Source organism: Haliotis cracherodii, unplaced genomic scaffold (assembly GCF_022045235.1).
Source record: "Haliotis cracherodii isolate W230 unplaced genomic scaffold, xgHalCrac1.p SCAF_37, whole genome shotgun sequence".
Lineage (NCBI taxonomy): Eukaryota > Metazoa > Mollusca > Gastropoda > Lepetellida > Haliotidae > Haliotis > Haliotis cracherodii.
The window spans coordinates 131,778-146,252 of NW_027266294.1; the positions used below are offsets into that span (position 1 = coordinate 131,778).

Below are 14,475 nucleotides of genomic sequence, written 5' to 3' on the forward strand. Positions count from 1 at the left end.
GTGTCCTGTGTGGACAGTTGTGGCAGGTGGCTAGATGTGTTCTGTGTGGACAGTTGTGGCAGGTGGCTAAATGTGTCTTGTGTGGACAGTTGCAGCAGGTGACTAGATGTGTTCTGTGTGGACAGTTGCAGCAGGTGACTAGATGTGTTCTGTGTGGACAGTTGCAGCAGGTGACTAGATGTGTTCTGCTTGTTGACATTTGACATGTGGACAGTTATAGCAGGTGACAGTTGGGTTGTAGCAGGTGACTAGATGTGTCCTACAACACAAGTGCATGAGCCCTGCTTGTTGATGTCTGGGTAGTTAGCTTCTCCCTACTGTTTACACGCAATCTAGCAGATGGCTAAAAATACATCTGATGAGACCCAGCTTTGCCAGGCTTTGCTGTGTATATTTCTGTGCGGCTTTTTGCGGCAGCGTGATAGTGGCATAAGCTGGCCCTATATATGTGTGTGTTACTGCGTGTTATGTGACCTGAATGCCGGCTGACTGGCTCCCTCCAGGAATGGGGCCAGCACGCTGTTGTGTAACAAGGTACATTCACACAAAGCACCACCAGCTGTTTACACCAGTCAACAGCTCCACCGAGATAACAAACCCTGGCCCTGTGCCAGATGTCAGTCTAATCCAGCAGCCAACCAGCGAGCAAGCCGCTGCCTTGGGGGGTCAGGATGGAGGGACGGCAGGGGGAGGGGGGTATGTAAGTGGAACAGTCACGTGTTGCCTGCACTAGACTTGCTGGCGTGTGGAGGTTTTGCTGAGTCATGCCATTTACTGATTATCGCCCTCCCTCTTGCCTCATTCTGATAATTCGGGGTGAACCAGTCTGAGCAGCATCTCTCGACAGCTGCCAGTGTTCCTACACGTATTGCAATCGCTGCAGTCACATGACCCACTATTGATTTTACAGCCTCCCTGACTCATTCAAGTGAATGTCCGGGAAATATTTAACCGTGTGAGCAAACAAGGTTCTCGGAAGTGCTGTTGCCAGGAGCTGTGGGAAGGTCAAGGTCGTTTGATATTTATATTTGCGTACCTGGGGCACACAGATAGTATTGCCTGCCCTTGGATATGTCATTAGGACTGATAAACAAGGTGTCACGTGACTGACTGCACTGTCTGCAGGCCGAGTCCACTTTGGGCTGGAGGGTGGAGATTATTTGACTTGGACCAGTTCATGTTTATTCTGTACAGGGTGGGGACTTTACTTGGCCGATGAACAATGGAAGACTTGAAACATGGTAGCTGACAGTCTGGCTACAACCAATCAGTGTAGGAGACAAGAATAGGGTGCATCTTTCCGCACAGAACCCTTTATGATGATGATGATCATCATCATCATCCATCCCAGCTGTGGGAGATGAAGACTTTCCTCACTGTGTGGTATATGGGAGTGATACATGATGGAGCATTTATGGAAATGAATGAAAATAAGAATTGATTGATTATGTGTAAAAAAAAAACAACTCTCCCACATTTTGCCTTCTATTACTTCATGCCATGGCTGGTGTGGTAGGTTATGGCTGACTCACTGCTGTGCACTTGAGGCATGTGGTGTGTCGTGAAGTGTTGCACGCTTTAACAATCCTACACACACACAGCTGTGATGGTAGGTGACGGCAGCACCTGATGTTGAATGGTTGCTAGCAGTATTAACAGGTGTGTTGTATTGGTTCATTGTGGGTTATGTCTTAATACAGCTGACATGAGCATCACATCAGGGCGGGAAAAATAGAGCGTCTAGTTATCTTGAACAGGTGCTTGTAAGTAAGTAGACCAGATCTGCCAACAGCAGTTGAAGGGATGCTCCTTGAGCCTGGGGAGGCAAGTCACTGCAAGGTTGAACTAGATGTTTGTAAAAGGTAGTTTTAGATTTAACCGTTTGAGTTGGCAGAATACCACTGTCAGTGTGGGGTGGGATGGGTTGACAGGTAGATAGGGCGTAGACGGGAAAGTTGTTACAGTTACACAACAGGATATTTCTCCTCGGTTTCAACGATGCAGATGAAAGAGGATTTGGTTGACCTTGTAGCTACCTTGTGTTGATAGCGGTCATGTCCCTGATGGTCAACTTTACAGATTTAAGGACTTTTTATAAAGTTCAATTCAGTCTCATTAGAGCGGGGGGAAATAGATTAAACAACTCTGACTTGACAAAGTTACCTAGATGTGGCTGGAGGTACAACTCCTGATAGTCAACACTGCATTGTCACCTTAATCATTGCAGAAGCATTTCCTTCTGCAAAGTAGCAAGTATTTATGGCAAAATTGTCTGGTGACAAAAATTCTAGAAATACATTTGTAGATTTTGGGTCAGCAGTGATATAAAACATTTTTTTAAAATAGCATATTTTTGTTTTGATTCCATTTTCCTAAATATTTTGGGTCGAAGGATCCATAAACCAACCTAAAACAGACAGGCCAAAGGGAACCCAAGACAACTTGGATCACACAGTTTGCCATGGCTAGCCTCGTCCAGGCTGTGGCAGGCATATATGGGGGAAGTACCTCAGTTCACCATTGTATCGCGTGTTTCATGCAACGATGCAATTCACAGTACATTTTTATTTCCCCTTCCCCCCCCTCCAGAATATTTTCCTGGGGGATATGGTCATCATCTGATCTGTCTCTCCTTTCCATCCGTCCATCCGCTTCTCAAAGGGGACAAATTTTTTACAAAAAACAATTTATGCCAGAGAAATGAAATTTCAACACAGATGTTACTGGTCATGATTTCAAATTAGTTCGGAAATTGGTGCAATAAATTCATTTTTTTACGGAGTTTTTGCCCTTGCTAAATGTTTTTCAGCTTAGTGCATACTGCGTTAAATGGGGACATGTTTTCTCAGAAACTACTGAAGTTACTTGAATGAAAGTTTGCATGCTTATCTAAGTAATACTTGTCAAGACTGAGGTTCTAAAATTGGTCCCATAAATTATTTTGTTTTATAGACTTACGACCCTTGATGTGTGTTATAGTGTCTGCAATGGGGACATGTTTTCTCAGAAACTACTGAAGTTAGCTCATCTATGAGTAAGAGATACCTATCATTAAGAATGAGTTATCTGTTGACATAAAGCACCTCAAGTGCCAATGTCTTCTTAAGGTTTTATAGTACTTTTTGTATATTTTTTATTCACTACCATATGAACACACAAAATTCTAATATGTGCCAGGGCGGGGGATAATGAAAACGCTGTTTTCTTGTTTGAACTGGCTTCACCAAACATAAGTGTTCTAGATTCTGGCTTCACCAAACATAAATGTTCTAGGCTCTGACTTCACCAAACATAAGTGTTCTAGATTCTGGCTTCACCAAACATAAATGTTCTAGGCTCTGACTTCACCAAACATAAGTGTTCTAGACTCTGGCTTCACCAAACATAAGTGTTCTAGACTCGGACTTCACCAAACATAGGTTTTCTAGACTAGGCCTCCACAAACATAAGTGTTCTAGACTCTGGCTTCACCAAACATAAGTGTTCTAGACTCGGACATCACCAAACATAAGTTTTCTAGACTAGGCCTCCACAAACATAAGTGTTCTAGACTCTGGCTTCACCAAACATAAGTGTTCTAGACTCTGGCTTCACCAAACATAAGTGTTCTAGACTCTGGCTTCAACAAACATAAGTGTTTAAGAGTCTGGCTTCAGACAAGTGATTAAAGTCGTAGACTGGTGAGATTTAGTTTGATGTTGTGTTAAGCATTAACAGTATTTTCCGGTTTGTTGGAGGTGTAAATGAATACAGTGGTGTACATAGTGTGTACACTGAGTGCACGCTGATTTTTACATTTATAACCCCATAAACATATTGAAGTCCATTCTTTTGAATAAATACGGCATGTCAACAATTATGACTTAACAGACTGCTTATTTGATTATCAACACAAAAAACTGTAGACAACAATACAAAGTCAGTGACGATGTTCAGCGTAACATATGGAAACATAAACTCAAACAGATCGCTTGGTTAGCCAATGTAACTGCCATGGAATCACTGGCAATTTATTTATTTTCAGCCAACCACACGGACACAATGGAGGTTGATGGAGCTGTAGAGATCCCTGGCAACCGAGCCACGGTGCTGCGTGGCCACGAGTCTGAGGTGTTCATCTGTGCCTGGAACCCAACCAATGATCTCTTGGCTTCAGGGTAAGTGCCTGGAGCTCCCTGACCAATGATCTCTTGGCTTCAGGGTAAGTGCCTGGAGCTCCCCGGCCAATGATCTCTTGGCTTCAGGGTAAGTGCCTGGAGCCTGAGTTGACTTCAGGGTAACTTGACTGAGTGACTGGTGACTGACCAAGTTGTTGGTCTTGTCAGGTGCATACTTACTTTTATCCATTGTTTGAATGAATAAAGAACTGATTTCTCCAAATGAGATTGTAGTACTGCTTTAGTCAATGCTTTGAGTGGTATTCTGGACTCACATTTTGAAGAGTGAGATGTTTATTGTGATGTGTGCAGGTCCGGTGACTCGACAGCTCGCATCTGGAACATGAACGACAACAGCAGCAACGCCAACCAGCTGGTGCTGCGACACTGTATACAGAAGGGGGGGACGGAGGTCCCCAGTAATAAGGACGTCACATCTCTAGACTGGAATGTTAGTATGGCTTCCAACAACATCTGGTGCTACTCGGGATAAGTCATAAAAGGGAAACAACTCAAGGGTCTTACTCACAAAGGGAAATTACTCTATGAACTCTCAAAGAGCAACTTTCTCTGAGTCATAAGTGGGGGAAAATCTGATTGTGCTCATAAAGGGAGGCTACTCTAAGTTCAGGTCACAATGCAAGCAAAGGGAAATGTTCGTAATCTGTGTTGTATAATAATACAGTGAACTTAAAGTTGGTCCCATTTGGAAGATTAAGGAGACTGATTAATTAGGGATTTCTGTAATTTGTTGCAAATTAGGTGTCTAAGTCGTAGTGCGAGACTGTCAGATAAACATGTCTAAATAGCACTGATTTAATTGATTCCTGTCATTAGTGTTGGATTAATGAGTGTCAAAATAATGAGACGTGACTGTATTCTGTTCCAAAGTAGAAGTAAAATGTATTGATAGATATAGATATAGAATGTCCATGTATTTTGTGTATGTAAGTGTGTGTCTTGGCGTTTCAGTGTGACGGCACATTACTAGCTACAGGGTCTTACGATGGTTATGCGAGGATATGGAGCACAGATGGTAAGTTGCCCATTGTTTGCAAGACATTTTGAAGTATGAAACTGTAATTATCACTCCACAGAATGGCAACAACTAGTTTAGCTGTCTGTGGACTTTGGGGTAGTGAGGTTTGCGGCTATAACACTAACTGTTCCAAACTCAGCAGAAGAATGAAGGGTCGTTGTTTTGAGCCTAGTGTTAAAGATTGCAGGGGGCATCAGCTGAAGCAGTAAGCCACAAGGACTCTTCTACTTTGAACACAGTGTATCATTTGAATACATGAACAACCAAATGTTTAAGTGTTTTCATTGTGACAAGAACGCTGGCACAGTTCAGCAGTGGACATGTCCTGTTGACGACTATCCTGGCTGCTGACAGATTGTAGGCTTGTCAAGCTGCTTCTGTTGTGTCAGTCCTTGTGACGGCTGTCTGTGTTCACATCCGTAATGTCAGTGTGTCACCTGCTCACTGAAGTCTGCACATGAGTAGACTCAGAGTAGGTGTGTTCAGTAGGCTTACAATTATCTCGCACGCCTGAGTCTCCAGAATACAGGAAGTAGCTCCGCTACTGCACCCACATCAGGCAGGACCTGGTTGTGTGCATGATCATAGACAGTACACTGTAGTAGGGTTGGGTTTAGTCACTCGCTTCGCGGACAAGCAAACAGTTCTGAAATGTACAATAATCTTACCTGGAGTGATTTTGGAAGGGAAGTAACTCTGTAATTTCAAGAAATATGTTTTTGTCTTTCCACCCCATACCTTTCAGATGTCCTGTAATTTCAAGAAATTATGTTTTTACTGTTGAAATATAATATAACTTTAAGAGAGAGAGAAAAAGAGATTATTTTTGTGTCATATGCACAAGCGGTCATGATACAGACATTTGACATTATAAGGGTTCAAAATAAAAGCTTGTATATCCAGCCTTATTAGGCTTATGAGACAAATTAAAACACATGTGTATTCATTGTGAAATATTAATAATAATTTAGAAAGTGAAGAAGAAAAAAATTAATAACCGAAATAAACAAAATAGATGTAACAATGACATCACAATGGTCTGCAATGTAGATATTGCTTGATCTCACCTAAGCGATATCTCCTGTGGGAGCCAGTTTTGGATGATAAATATATATTATTTGCAGAATGTACCAAGCAATCTTCATATTTCTGCATTTGGTTCAGACATGGAGCTGATGCCACCTTTTCAGTATTTTCAGTATTTGTCATTGTACCTTCGCTGTGTTGCAGGTCGTTTAGTAAACACATTAGGGCAGCATAAAGGACCTATTTTTGCTCTCAAGTGGAATAAGCGAGGGAACTACATTTTAAGTGCAGGTGTAGATAAGGTGAGTGATAACAAGCTAAGTCCAGGAATACCTGTTTGTGGTGATTGTTAACGAGCTAAATCCAATAACCTGTTTAGGCTGTGGGAAATCTCCAGCTTCAGCTTAGTATTGAGTGTGTTGCCTGTGTGGTCAGAGGGGACACTGGAAGCTGGTGACAACACGCTCCCTGGAACCATGCTGTAGGCTACAACATCTTCAACATTATTGGTGTGGTGAAGGGAAAAAATAAATAATCTGACAAAAGATTTATTCTCATGCATCACTGTTGACTTCAAGTGAATCAGGGGACCAAACTGACCAAAGTTTCCTTCGGATGGGCGTGGCAGTCTTTGTGACCTGTGTTTGACTTGATTAACAGATTGGACAGATTAACAGCCTCCTGCACGTAGTGGTAGGACATGCCACCTGCTGTAGTGGTACACTCAGCTAGTCTGATATTCTGAGCTTTGAAAAACAACCACATCTGGATTCCATGAAAATAGTTGGAAGGCAAACAGCATGTGTTTCTCCCCCACTGGTGCTGGTGCATAGGGTTACGTGTTGTAAATAGTTGTACAGAAGATGGTATGTGGGATTTCCAGCTGTTGCCACGCAATGTTTTCTGCTGTGGGTGTCAACCATGATGTTGTTCCTACTCTGTGGCTGGTCTCTAGATATTCTTAACAAATGCAAGACAAGTAGCACTTCTATCCGATGTCAGCTGGGAAGTTTAAGTGCAAAATCCCTACTATCATTATTTTTCTTAAAAAGACACACTGATTGACGTCTTTTGCGATAGCCCGGAATGTGATATATATGCAGATGATGATTTGTTTGTTTGTTTAATGCCGCACTCAGCAATATTCCAGCTATGAGATGGCTGTCTGTAAATAATCGAGTCTGGACCAAACAATCCTGTGACTGATATCATGAGCTTTGATTTACACAATTGGGATACAATGACATGCATCTACCAAGTCAGCATGCCTGACCACCCAATCTTGTTAGTCGCCTCCTACAACAAGCGGTTGTTGCTGAGGACCTATTCTGCCCCGGACCTTCATGGGTCTACATGCAGATGAAGCAGCACCAGTTGACAGGAGGATTGTCTGGATGATTTTCTCCCCTGTACTTCTGAAGTCACTCCTTGCAATTGCCTGATGGCCAACATGTCCTAAGCATGGTGTTTAATTTGGGAATGATGTGGAAGAATGTCTATGAGAAAACATACAACTTTATGGATAGCAACTTCCACAGTCATATAATGCTGGGGGATATAGTCAATACCTCGTCTGTCTGTCTGTCCGTCCGTCCGTCTGTCAGTCTGTAATCTTTTTAAACTTGACAGTTATAGCAAACAGATCCAGAAGTGGTTACTTGCTATTTGCAGATTTGGGACATTTTTATTTTTCTCAGTTTTGAAACAATTTGGACTTCAGTCTCAAAATGATGGGGGCAGGGGAGGGGTAGGGTAGGTGTCGTTTCCGGAGCAGATTTAAAAAACTTTTCAACATTTTTCATCCAACATTGATAGAAATCACACTGGACACACTGAGCATAAGTGATTACCTGCGTGATCAGGCTTTCAACTGTGATAGGATGTGGAAGTAATGAAGTGTGTATAGTTCAGGGTTCATTCTAGGAATTTTTCTGACAGTGGCCCTTAATGTGAAAATTTCAAATATTCCAGAGTGAGAGAGTGAGTTAAAATTTAACGTCACATCGGCATTATTTCAGCCTTATATCTATGTTCTTGTTTACCAGCTTTGGAATGAAAATATTACAACTACTCACCTGAACTTAATTTATAATCATCTTAAAATTTACGTCTTGTTTTTTATAAATCGTCGTTTTTAGAAGTAACATAACTTCGCATAACACCACTGCCATGGGCTAATTTGCATAGCCTGTCGCATGACCAGACTTTTCTCTCTTTTTAAAACGATTGCTAAAATCAGAACAGCCGGGGGCTTTACATATTGTTTTGCATAATTATATAGATATGCTACTAAAACTGTGCGACTGTGAGGTACACGACAAAATATATATAAGTGAACGTAACTCTCACACTCCGTGTGGCTTCGATGACAGCATGTGATGTAAACAAAGGAAAACTCCGCAAATGGACAAGGTTTTTCACGTTTCGGCATATTTTCTCACTTAAAGTTAACCATGACATATGTTTATCTAGATGTGTAGACTCGTAAAAAATGAAACAGAAGAAAATATATTCATTGTTGCGGTGAATAATGTGATTTGGCGCAGTCACAGTATGTGGTTAAGCAGAAGGGACACATGTTTTTGACGAAATTTAGGTAAACATTATTGAACAAAATTTTAAATAAAATTAATAAAATAGATGACAAACATAAGGTCAGATATACAGAGAACACATTTTTATTACCAGATAGTGTAACCACAGGATTAACTTGCGTAATTCAATTTGGATTTGTTATGCTATTTCCGATGACGGATCATGACAGCCTGAAATGAGACTGAAGAAAAGTCTGTGCGTATTATACATGAGAGATATTTTTTTCAGGATTTAATTGCCCATAATTAGGGGTGTGTATTATACACGAATAAATATGGTATATACGAAATGTAAAGCTTTGGGCGTGTTTGTTGTTGCTAATTATTCAACCAGAAAATATTACAAGTGTTCACAATTCTTCAGTTCAACTTCACTGTTGATAGATAATACAAGATAACTAGATAAAAGATGTAAATGAGTTAGTGGTATTAAATTATAATCTGACATGAAATGTATTTTAATATCCATCCATGATTAAAAATTATGTCTCACAGTTGAGACTGATGTTATTTATTCATCCTGTATTAGTGTCACTGTAAATTGTTTCATGAGCTGTGAACTAATTAAAGATTGTGAAAAAATAAAACCAACTAACTTTGTTTTTCATTCATATATCCTTTATTTCTCTGTAGTACAATCAGCTTAGAACATTAATTAGCACTTATTAACTTAAACTAAGACATATTATATTTAAAAGATACTTAACTTTAAGTGTAACATTAACAGTGAACACTTTAAATTTCATTAATCATACAATAAAACATTTGACTCTCAAAAAATATTTTTGACTCCCAAAAGTTCATAGGCTGAGTCAAGGTGACTCTGAGATATTGGAGTCTAGGGGGAACCCTGGGTACACCCATACAGCACAATTGTATTTGAAAATGTGGGCCTTTTTTCAAATTTAGGGGCTAAAAAAGCACAAGGCCCCAACCTATAATTATCCCTGATAGTGTGTGACTGTGTTGTTGTATTTTCCAGACAACGATTATCTGGGATGCCAGTTCAGGGAACAGCACTCAACAGTTTGCATTTCACTCAGGTAAGAACAGAACAGAACAGGACGGCCGGACTGACTGACTGTATGGTGTATGTACAGTTCCTCAAGTCGGGGGTGAAGGTCAAGGGGCCATTGCTGTTTCTTATTGTACAATCAACGTTTGGTCAGGATGACGATGCTGGTACCAAATGCTGACACACAAGTACACTGAGACAACTCTCAGTATTTTCTTCTGTTTGAACTTCAAGTAATTTTTGATGCAGCTCTTTGAAAATTTAAGAGAAACAAAACTCCAAATTTGATTTACTTCGCGGATTTAACATTTGCTTATTAGGCAAAAAAAGATTTATATAGTGTTGCTTCTCCGGCACCGCCCGCATCATCATAAAATCTGTCGTACTTTTTGTTTTTAGTTCCCATTTTTAAAAAGAAATGAAAAAATCCTAACACTTAAAAACAGTGTGATCCAATATAGCACACAGTTACTGCGCACTGCTTTACAGTGCATCTTGTGTCATGGTAATGATGGCAGTAGGAGTACGCTTGTTTATGTAGGGAGGTCCTTTCCCAGGTTGATGGTACAAAACTGTTTATTTGTTTAGATACTAGTTTGAACAAGCAAACAAGTAAAAATAAACAAACCAAAAAACTCCGACCGCACTGTTTTCAAAAGTCATTGCCTGAGAACCAATTCTTCCATTTTTTCAAGTCCTATGGACAAGCCAGTACCCATGTTTATATGTACAGGGTGCCGACAGTCGTAAGCCTATGTTAAGGTACAGGAGTTATGATCGTCTTAGCGTTAAGATTGCGTTGTACAACAGCACCCTGGTGACCACTGACTTTGTTGTATCTTTCAGCCCCTGCATTAGATGTAGACTGGCAGAGGAACACCAGCTTGGTCTTGTACAACAGCACCCTGGTCACCACTGACTTTGTTGTATCTTTCAGCCCCTGCATTAGATGTAGACTGGCAGAGCAACACCAGCTTGGTCTTGTACAACAGCACCCTGGTCACCACTGACTTTGTTGTATCTTTCAGCCCCTGCATTAGATGTAGACTGGCAGAGCAACACCAGCTTCATCTTGTACAACAGCACCCTGGTCACCACTGACTTTGTTGTATCTTTCAGCCCCTGCATTAGATGTAGACTGGCAGAGGAACACCAGCTTGGTCTTGTACAACAGCACCCTGGTCACCACTGACTTTGTTGTATCTTTCAGCCCCTGCATTAGATGTAGACTGGCAGAGCAACACCAGCTTGGTCTTGTACAACAGCACCCTGGTCACCACTGACTATGTTGTATCTTTCAGCCCCTGCATTAGATGTAGACTGGCAGAGCAACACCAGCTTGGTCTTGTACAACAGCACCCTGGTCACCACTGACTTTGTTGTATCTTTCAGCCCCTGCATTAGATGTAGACTGGCAGAGGAACACCAGCTTGGTCTTGTACAACAGCACCCTGGTCACCACTGACTTTGTTGTATCTTTCAGCCCCTGCATTAGATGTAGACTGGCAGAGGAACACCAGCTTGGTCTTGTACAACAGCACCCTGGTCACCACTGACTATGTTGTATCTTTCAGCCCCTGCATTAGATGTAGACTGGCAGAGCAACACCAGCTTCATCTTGTACAACAGCACCCTGGTCACCACTGACTTTGTTGTATCTTTCAGCCCCTGCATTAGATGTAGACTGGCAGAGCAACACCAGCTTGGTCTTGTACAACAGCACCCTGGTCACCACTGACTTTGTTGTATCTTTCAGCCCCTGCATTAGATGTAGACTGGCAGAGCAACACCAGCTTCATCTTGTACAACAGCACCCTGGTCACCACTAACTTTGTTGTATCTTTCAGCCCCTGCATTAGATGTAGACTGGCAGAGCAACACCAGCTTGGTCTTGTACAACAGCACCCTGGTCACCACTGACTTTGTTGTATCTTTCAGCCCCTGCATTAGATGTAGACTGGCAGAGCAACACCAGCTTCGCATCCTGTTCTACAGACCAGTGCATCCATGTCTGTCGACTTGGCTCGGACAGACCCACAAAGACATTCCAAGGACACACAGTGAGTGCAACAGACTCCCTTAGTGACTCCCAGGTTCTCCCCCATTTTGCAGACAGGTACACCAGTGGGACTGACAGGTTTACCTCACTGTGTATTGGATCTTCCAGAATACAAATTTGATCTTTTTATCCCCTTGGCATATCATGCAGGGGGATATTGTCGATGCCTCGTCCGTCCGACTGTCCATCCATATTCATTTCATTTCTAGAGCACAACTCAAAAATTGTTCAGTATTTTTCAATGGCAGATTATATCAAACAGATCCTGAAGTGGTGCCTTTTGCTATTTGTGGATTTTGGGCATTTTTAATAAATTTCTGTGTCCAAGGAGACAGTTTGGACTTACTCTCAAAGGTGTGTATAGGTTGAATTGGTGCCTTTTGCTATTTTGGAATTGAAGATATTTTCTTGAAAAAAATCCTGTTTCCATGGATTCATATAACAGTGTTAGTCTTAGTTTATGGTGTTATAACAGTATATTAAAACCTTGTCCTGTTTTGAAGTCTTATAACATTATTTTGCGTATGTTGTCGTGTTTTGGACTGGTATAACAGTATTTGTAAGATATTGTTGTGTTTTGGAGTGGTATAACAGTATTTGTAAGATATTGTCGTGTTTTGGAGTGGTATCACATTATTTTGCATATATTGTCGTGTTTTGGACTGGTATAACAGTAGTTTACATAAATTGTCGTTTTTTGGAGTGGTATTACAGTATTCTATGTAAATTGTCGTGTTTTGGAGTGGTATTACATTATTTTATGTAAAATGTCGTGTTTTGGAGTGGTATAACAGAAGTTGACATTAATTGTCGTGTTTTGGAGTGGTATTACAGTATTTTATGTAAATTGTCGTGTTTTGGAGTGGTATCACATTATTTTGCATATATTGTCGTGTTTTGGAGTGGTATAACAGAAGTTTACATAAATTGTCGTGTTTTGGAGTGGTATCACAGTATTTTATGTAAATTGTCGTGTTTTGGAGTGGTATTACAGTATTTTATGTAAATTGTCGTGTTTTGGAGTGGTATTACATTATTTTCTGTAAAATGTCGTGTTTTGGAGTGGTATAACAGTAGTTGACATAAATTGTCGTGTTTTGGAATGGTATTACAGTATTTTATGTGAATTTTCGTGTTTTGGAGTGGTATTACATTATTTTCTGTAAAATGTCGTGTTTTGGAGTGGTATAACAGTAGTTGACATAAATTGTCGTGTTTTGGAGTGGTATTACAGTATTTTATGTAAAATGTCGTGTTTTGGAGTGGTATTACAGTATTTTATGTAAAATGTCGTGTTTTGGAGTGGTATAACAGTAGTTTACATAAATTGTCGTGTTTTGGAGTGGTTTAACAGTAGTTTACATAAATTGTCGTGTTTTGGAGTGGTATTACAGTATTTTATGTTTATTGTGGTGCTTTTGACTGGTATAACAGTATTTGTCAGATATTGCTGTGTTTTGGAGTGGTGTAACAGTATTCTACGTATGTTATCGTGTTTTGGAGTGGTATAACAGTATTTTACGTATGTTGTCATATCCATTGAGGTCATTATGACACATACATTCCTGCATCATACACTTACCTTAAACACCAATGATGACAACTTGGTAGCCGTACAGAGTACCAGTGCTGATACCAACATGGATGTAGCTGATGGTGTTATAGAATATTGTTTTAAACCTCATTCACCTGTCATGATTTGTAGATTCTCTGTTTGGTGTTGATGGTATATTACATTCCAGTCTGTTTGACATGTGTCATATATCTTGAGATCAGTGGCTTTACAGCAATTCTCAATTGTGTTGTATTTCTGACGGTGTTACGAAATATCTTTTGTCATTTATCATGATTCATATAATAGGGTTTTTCATAGTTTGTAGTGTTATAACAGGATGTTACATGTCTTGTTCAGTTTTGGAGTGGTATTACAGTAAATTACATATCTTGTCTTGTTGTGCAGTGGTATGACAGTATTTTACATGTCTTGTCCCGTTTTGGAGGAATATTACAGTATTTTACGTATATATTGTTGTGTTTTTCGATTGGTATTGCAGTGTCTTACGTACATTGTGTTTTGGAGCATTTTTTAGTATTTGTCAGATAATGTGGTATAACAGTATTTAACATATATTGTCTTGCCAGGTTATTATGACAGATACATTCCTGCATCATTCACTTACCTTAAACACCAATGATGACAACTTGGTAGCCCTACAGAGTACCAGTGCTGATACCAACATGGATGTAGCTGATGGTGTTACGAAATATCTTTTGTCATTTATCATGATTCATATAATAATGTTAGTCTTAGTTTATGGTGTTATGACAATATGTTACATATCTTGTCCAGTTTTGGAGTGGTATTACAGTAAATTTCGTATCTTGACTTATTGTGCAGTGGTATGACAATATTTTACACATCTTGTCCTGTTTTGGAGTGGTATTACATATCTTGTCTTGTTGTGCAGTGGTATGACAGTATTTGACATGTCTTGTCCTGTTTTGGAGGAGTATTACAGTATTTTACGTATATATTGTTGTGTTTTTCGATTGGTATTGCAGTGTCTTACGTACATTGTGTTTTG

The 14,475-nt window shown here is 40.2% G+C and overlaps 1 protein-coding gene across 1 annotated transcript in view; it reads left to right on the forward strand.

Annotated features, from left to right (window-relative positions):
• LOC139477868 (F-box-like/WD repeat-containing protein TBL1XR1) overlaps window positions 1-14,475 on the forward strand; it is a 63,911-nt gene that overhangs the window by 30,858 nt on the left and 18,578 nt on the right. The window contains exons 5-10 of the mRNA XM_071260303.1: window positions 4,025-4,157; window positions 4,470-4,608; window positions 5,130-5,193; window positions 6,427-6,524; window positions 9,799-9,859; window positions 11,770-11,891. Of these exons, the coding sequence (XP_071116404.1) occupies window positions 4,025-4,157; window positions 4,470-4,608; window positions 5,130-5,193; window positions 6,427-6,524; window positions 9,799-9,859; window positions 11,770-11,891 (617 nt within the window). The remainder of the gene's footprint in view (window positions 1-4,024; window positions 4,158-4,469; window positions 4,609-5,129; window positions 5,194-6,426; window positions 6,525-9,798; window positions 9,860-11,769; window positions 11,892-14,475) is intronic.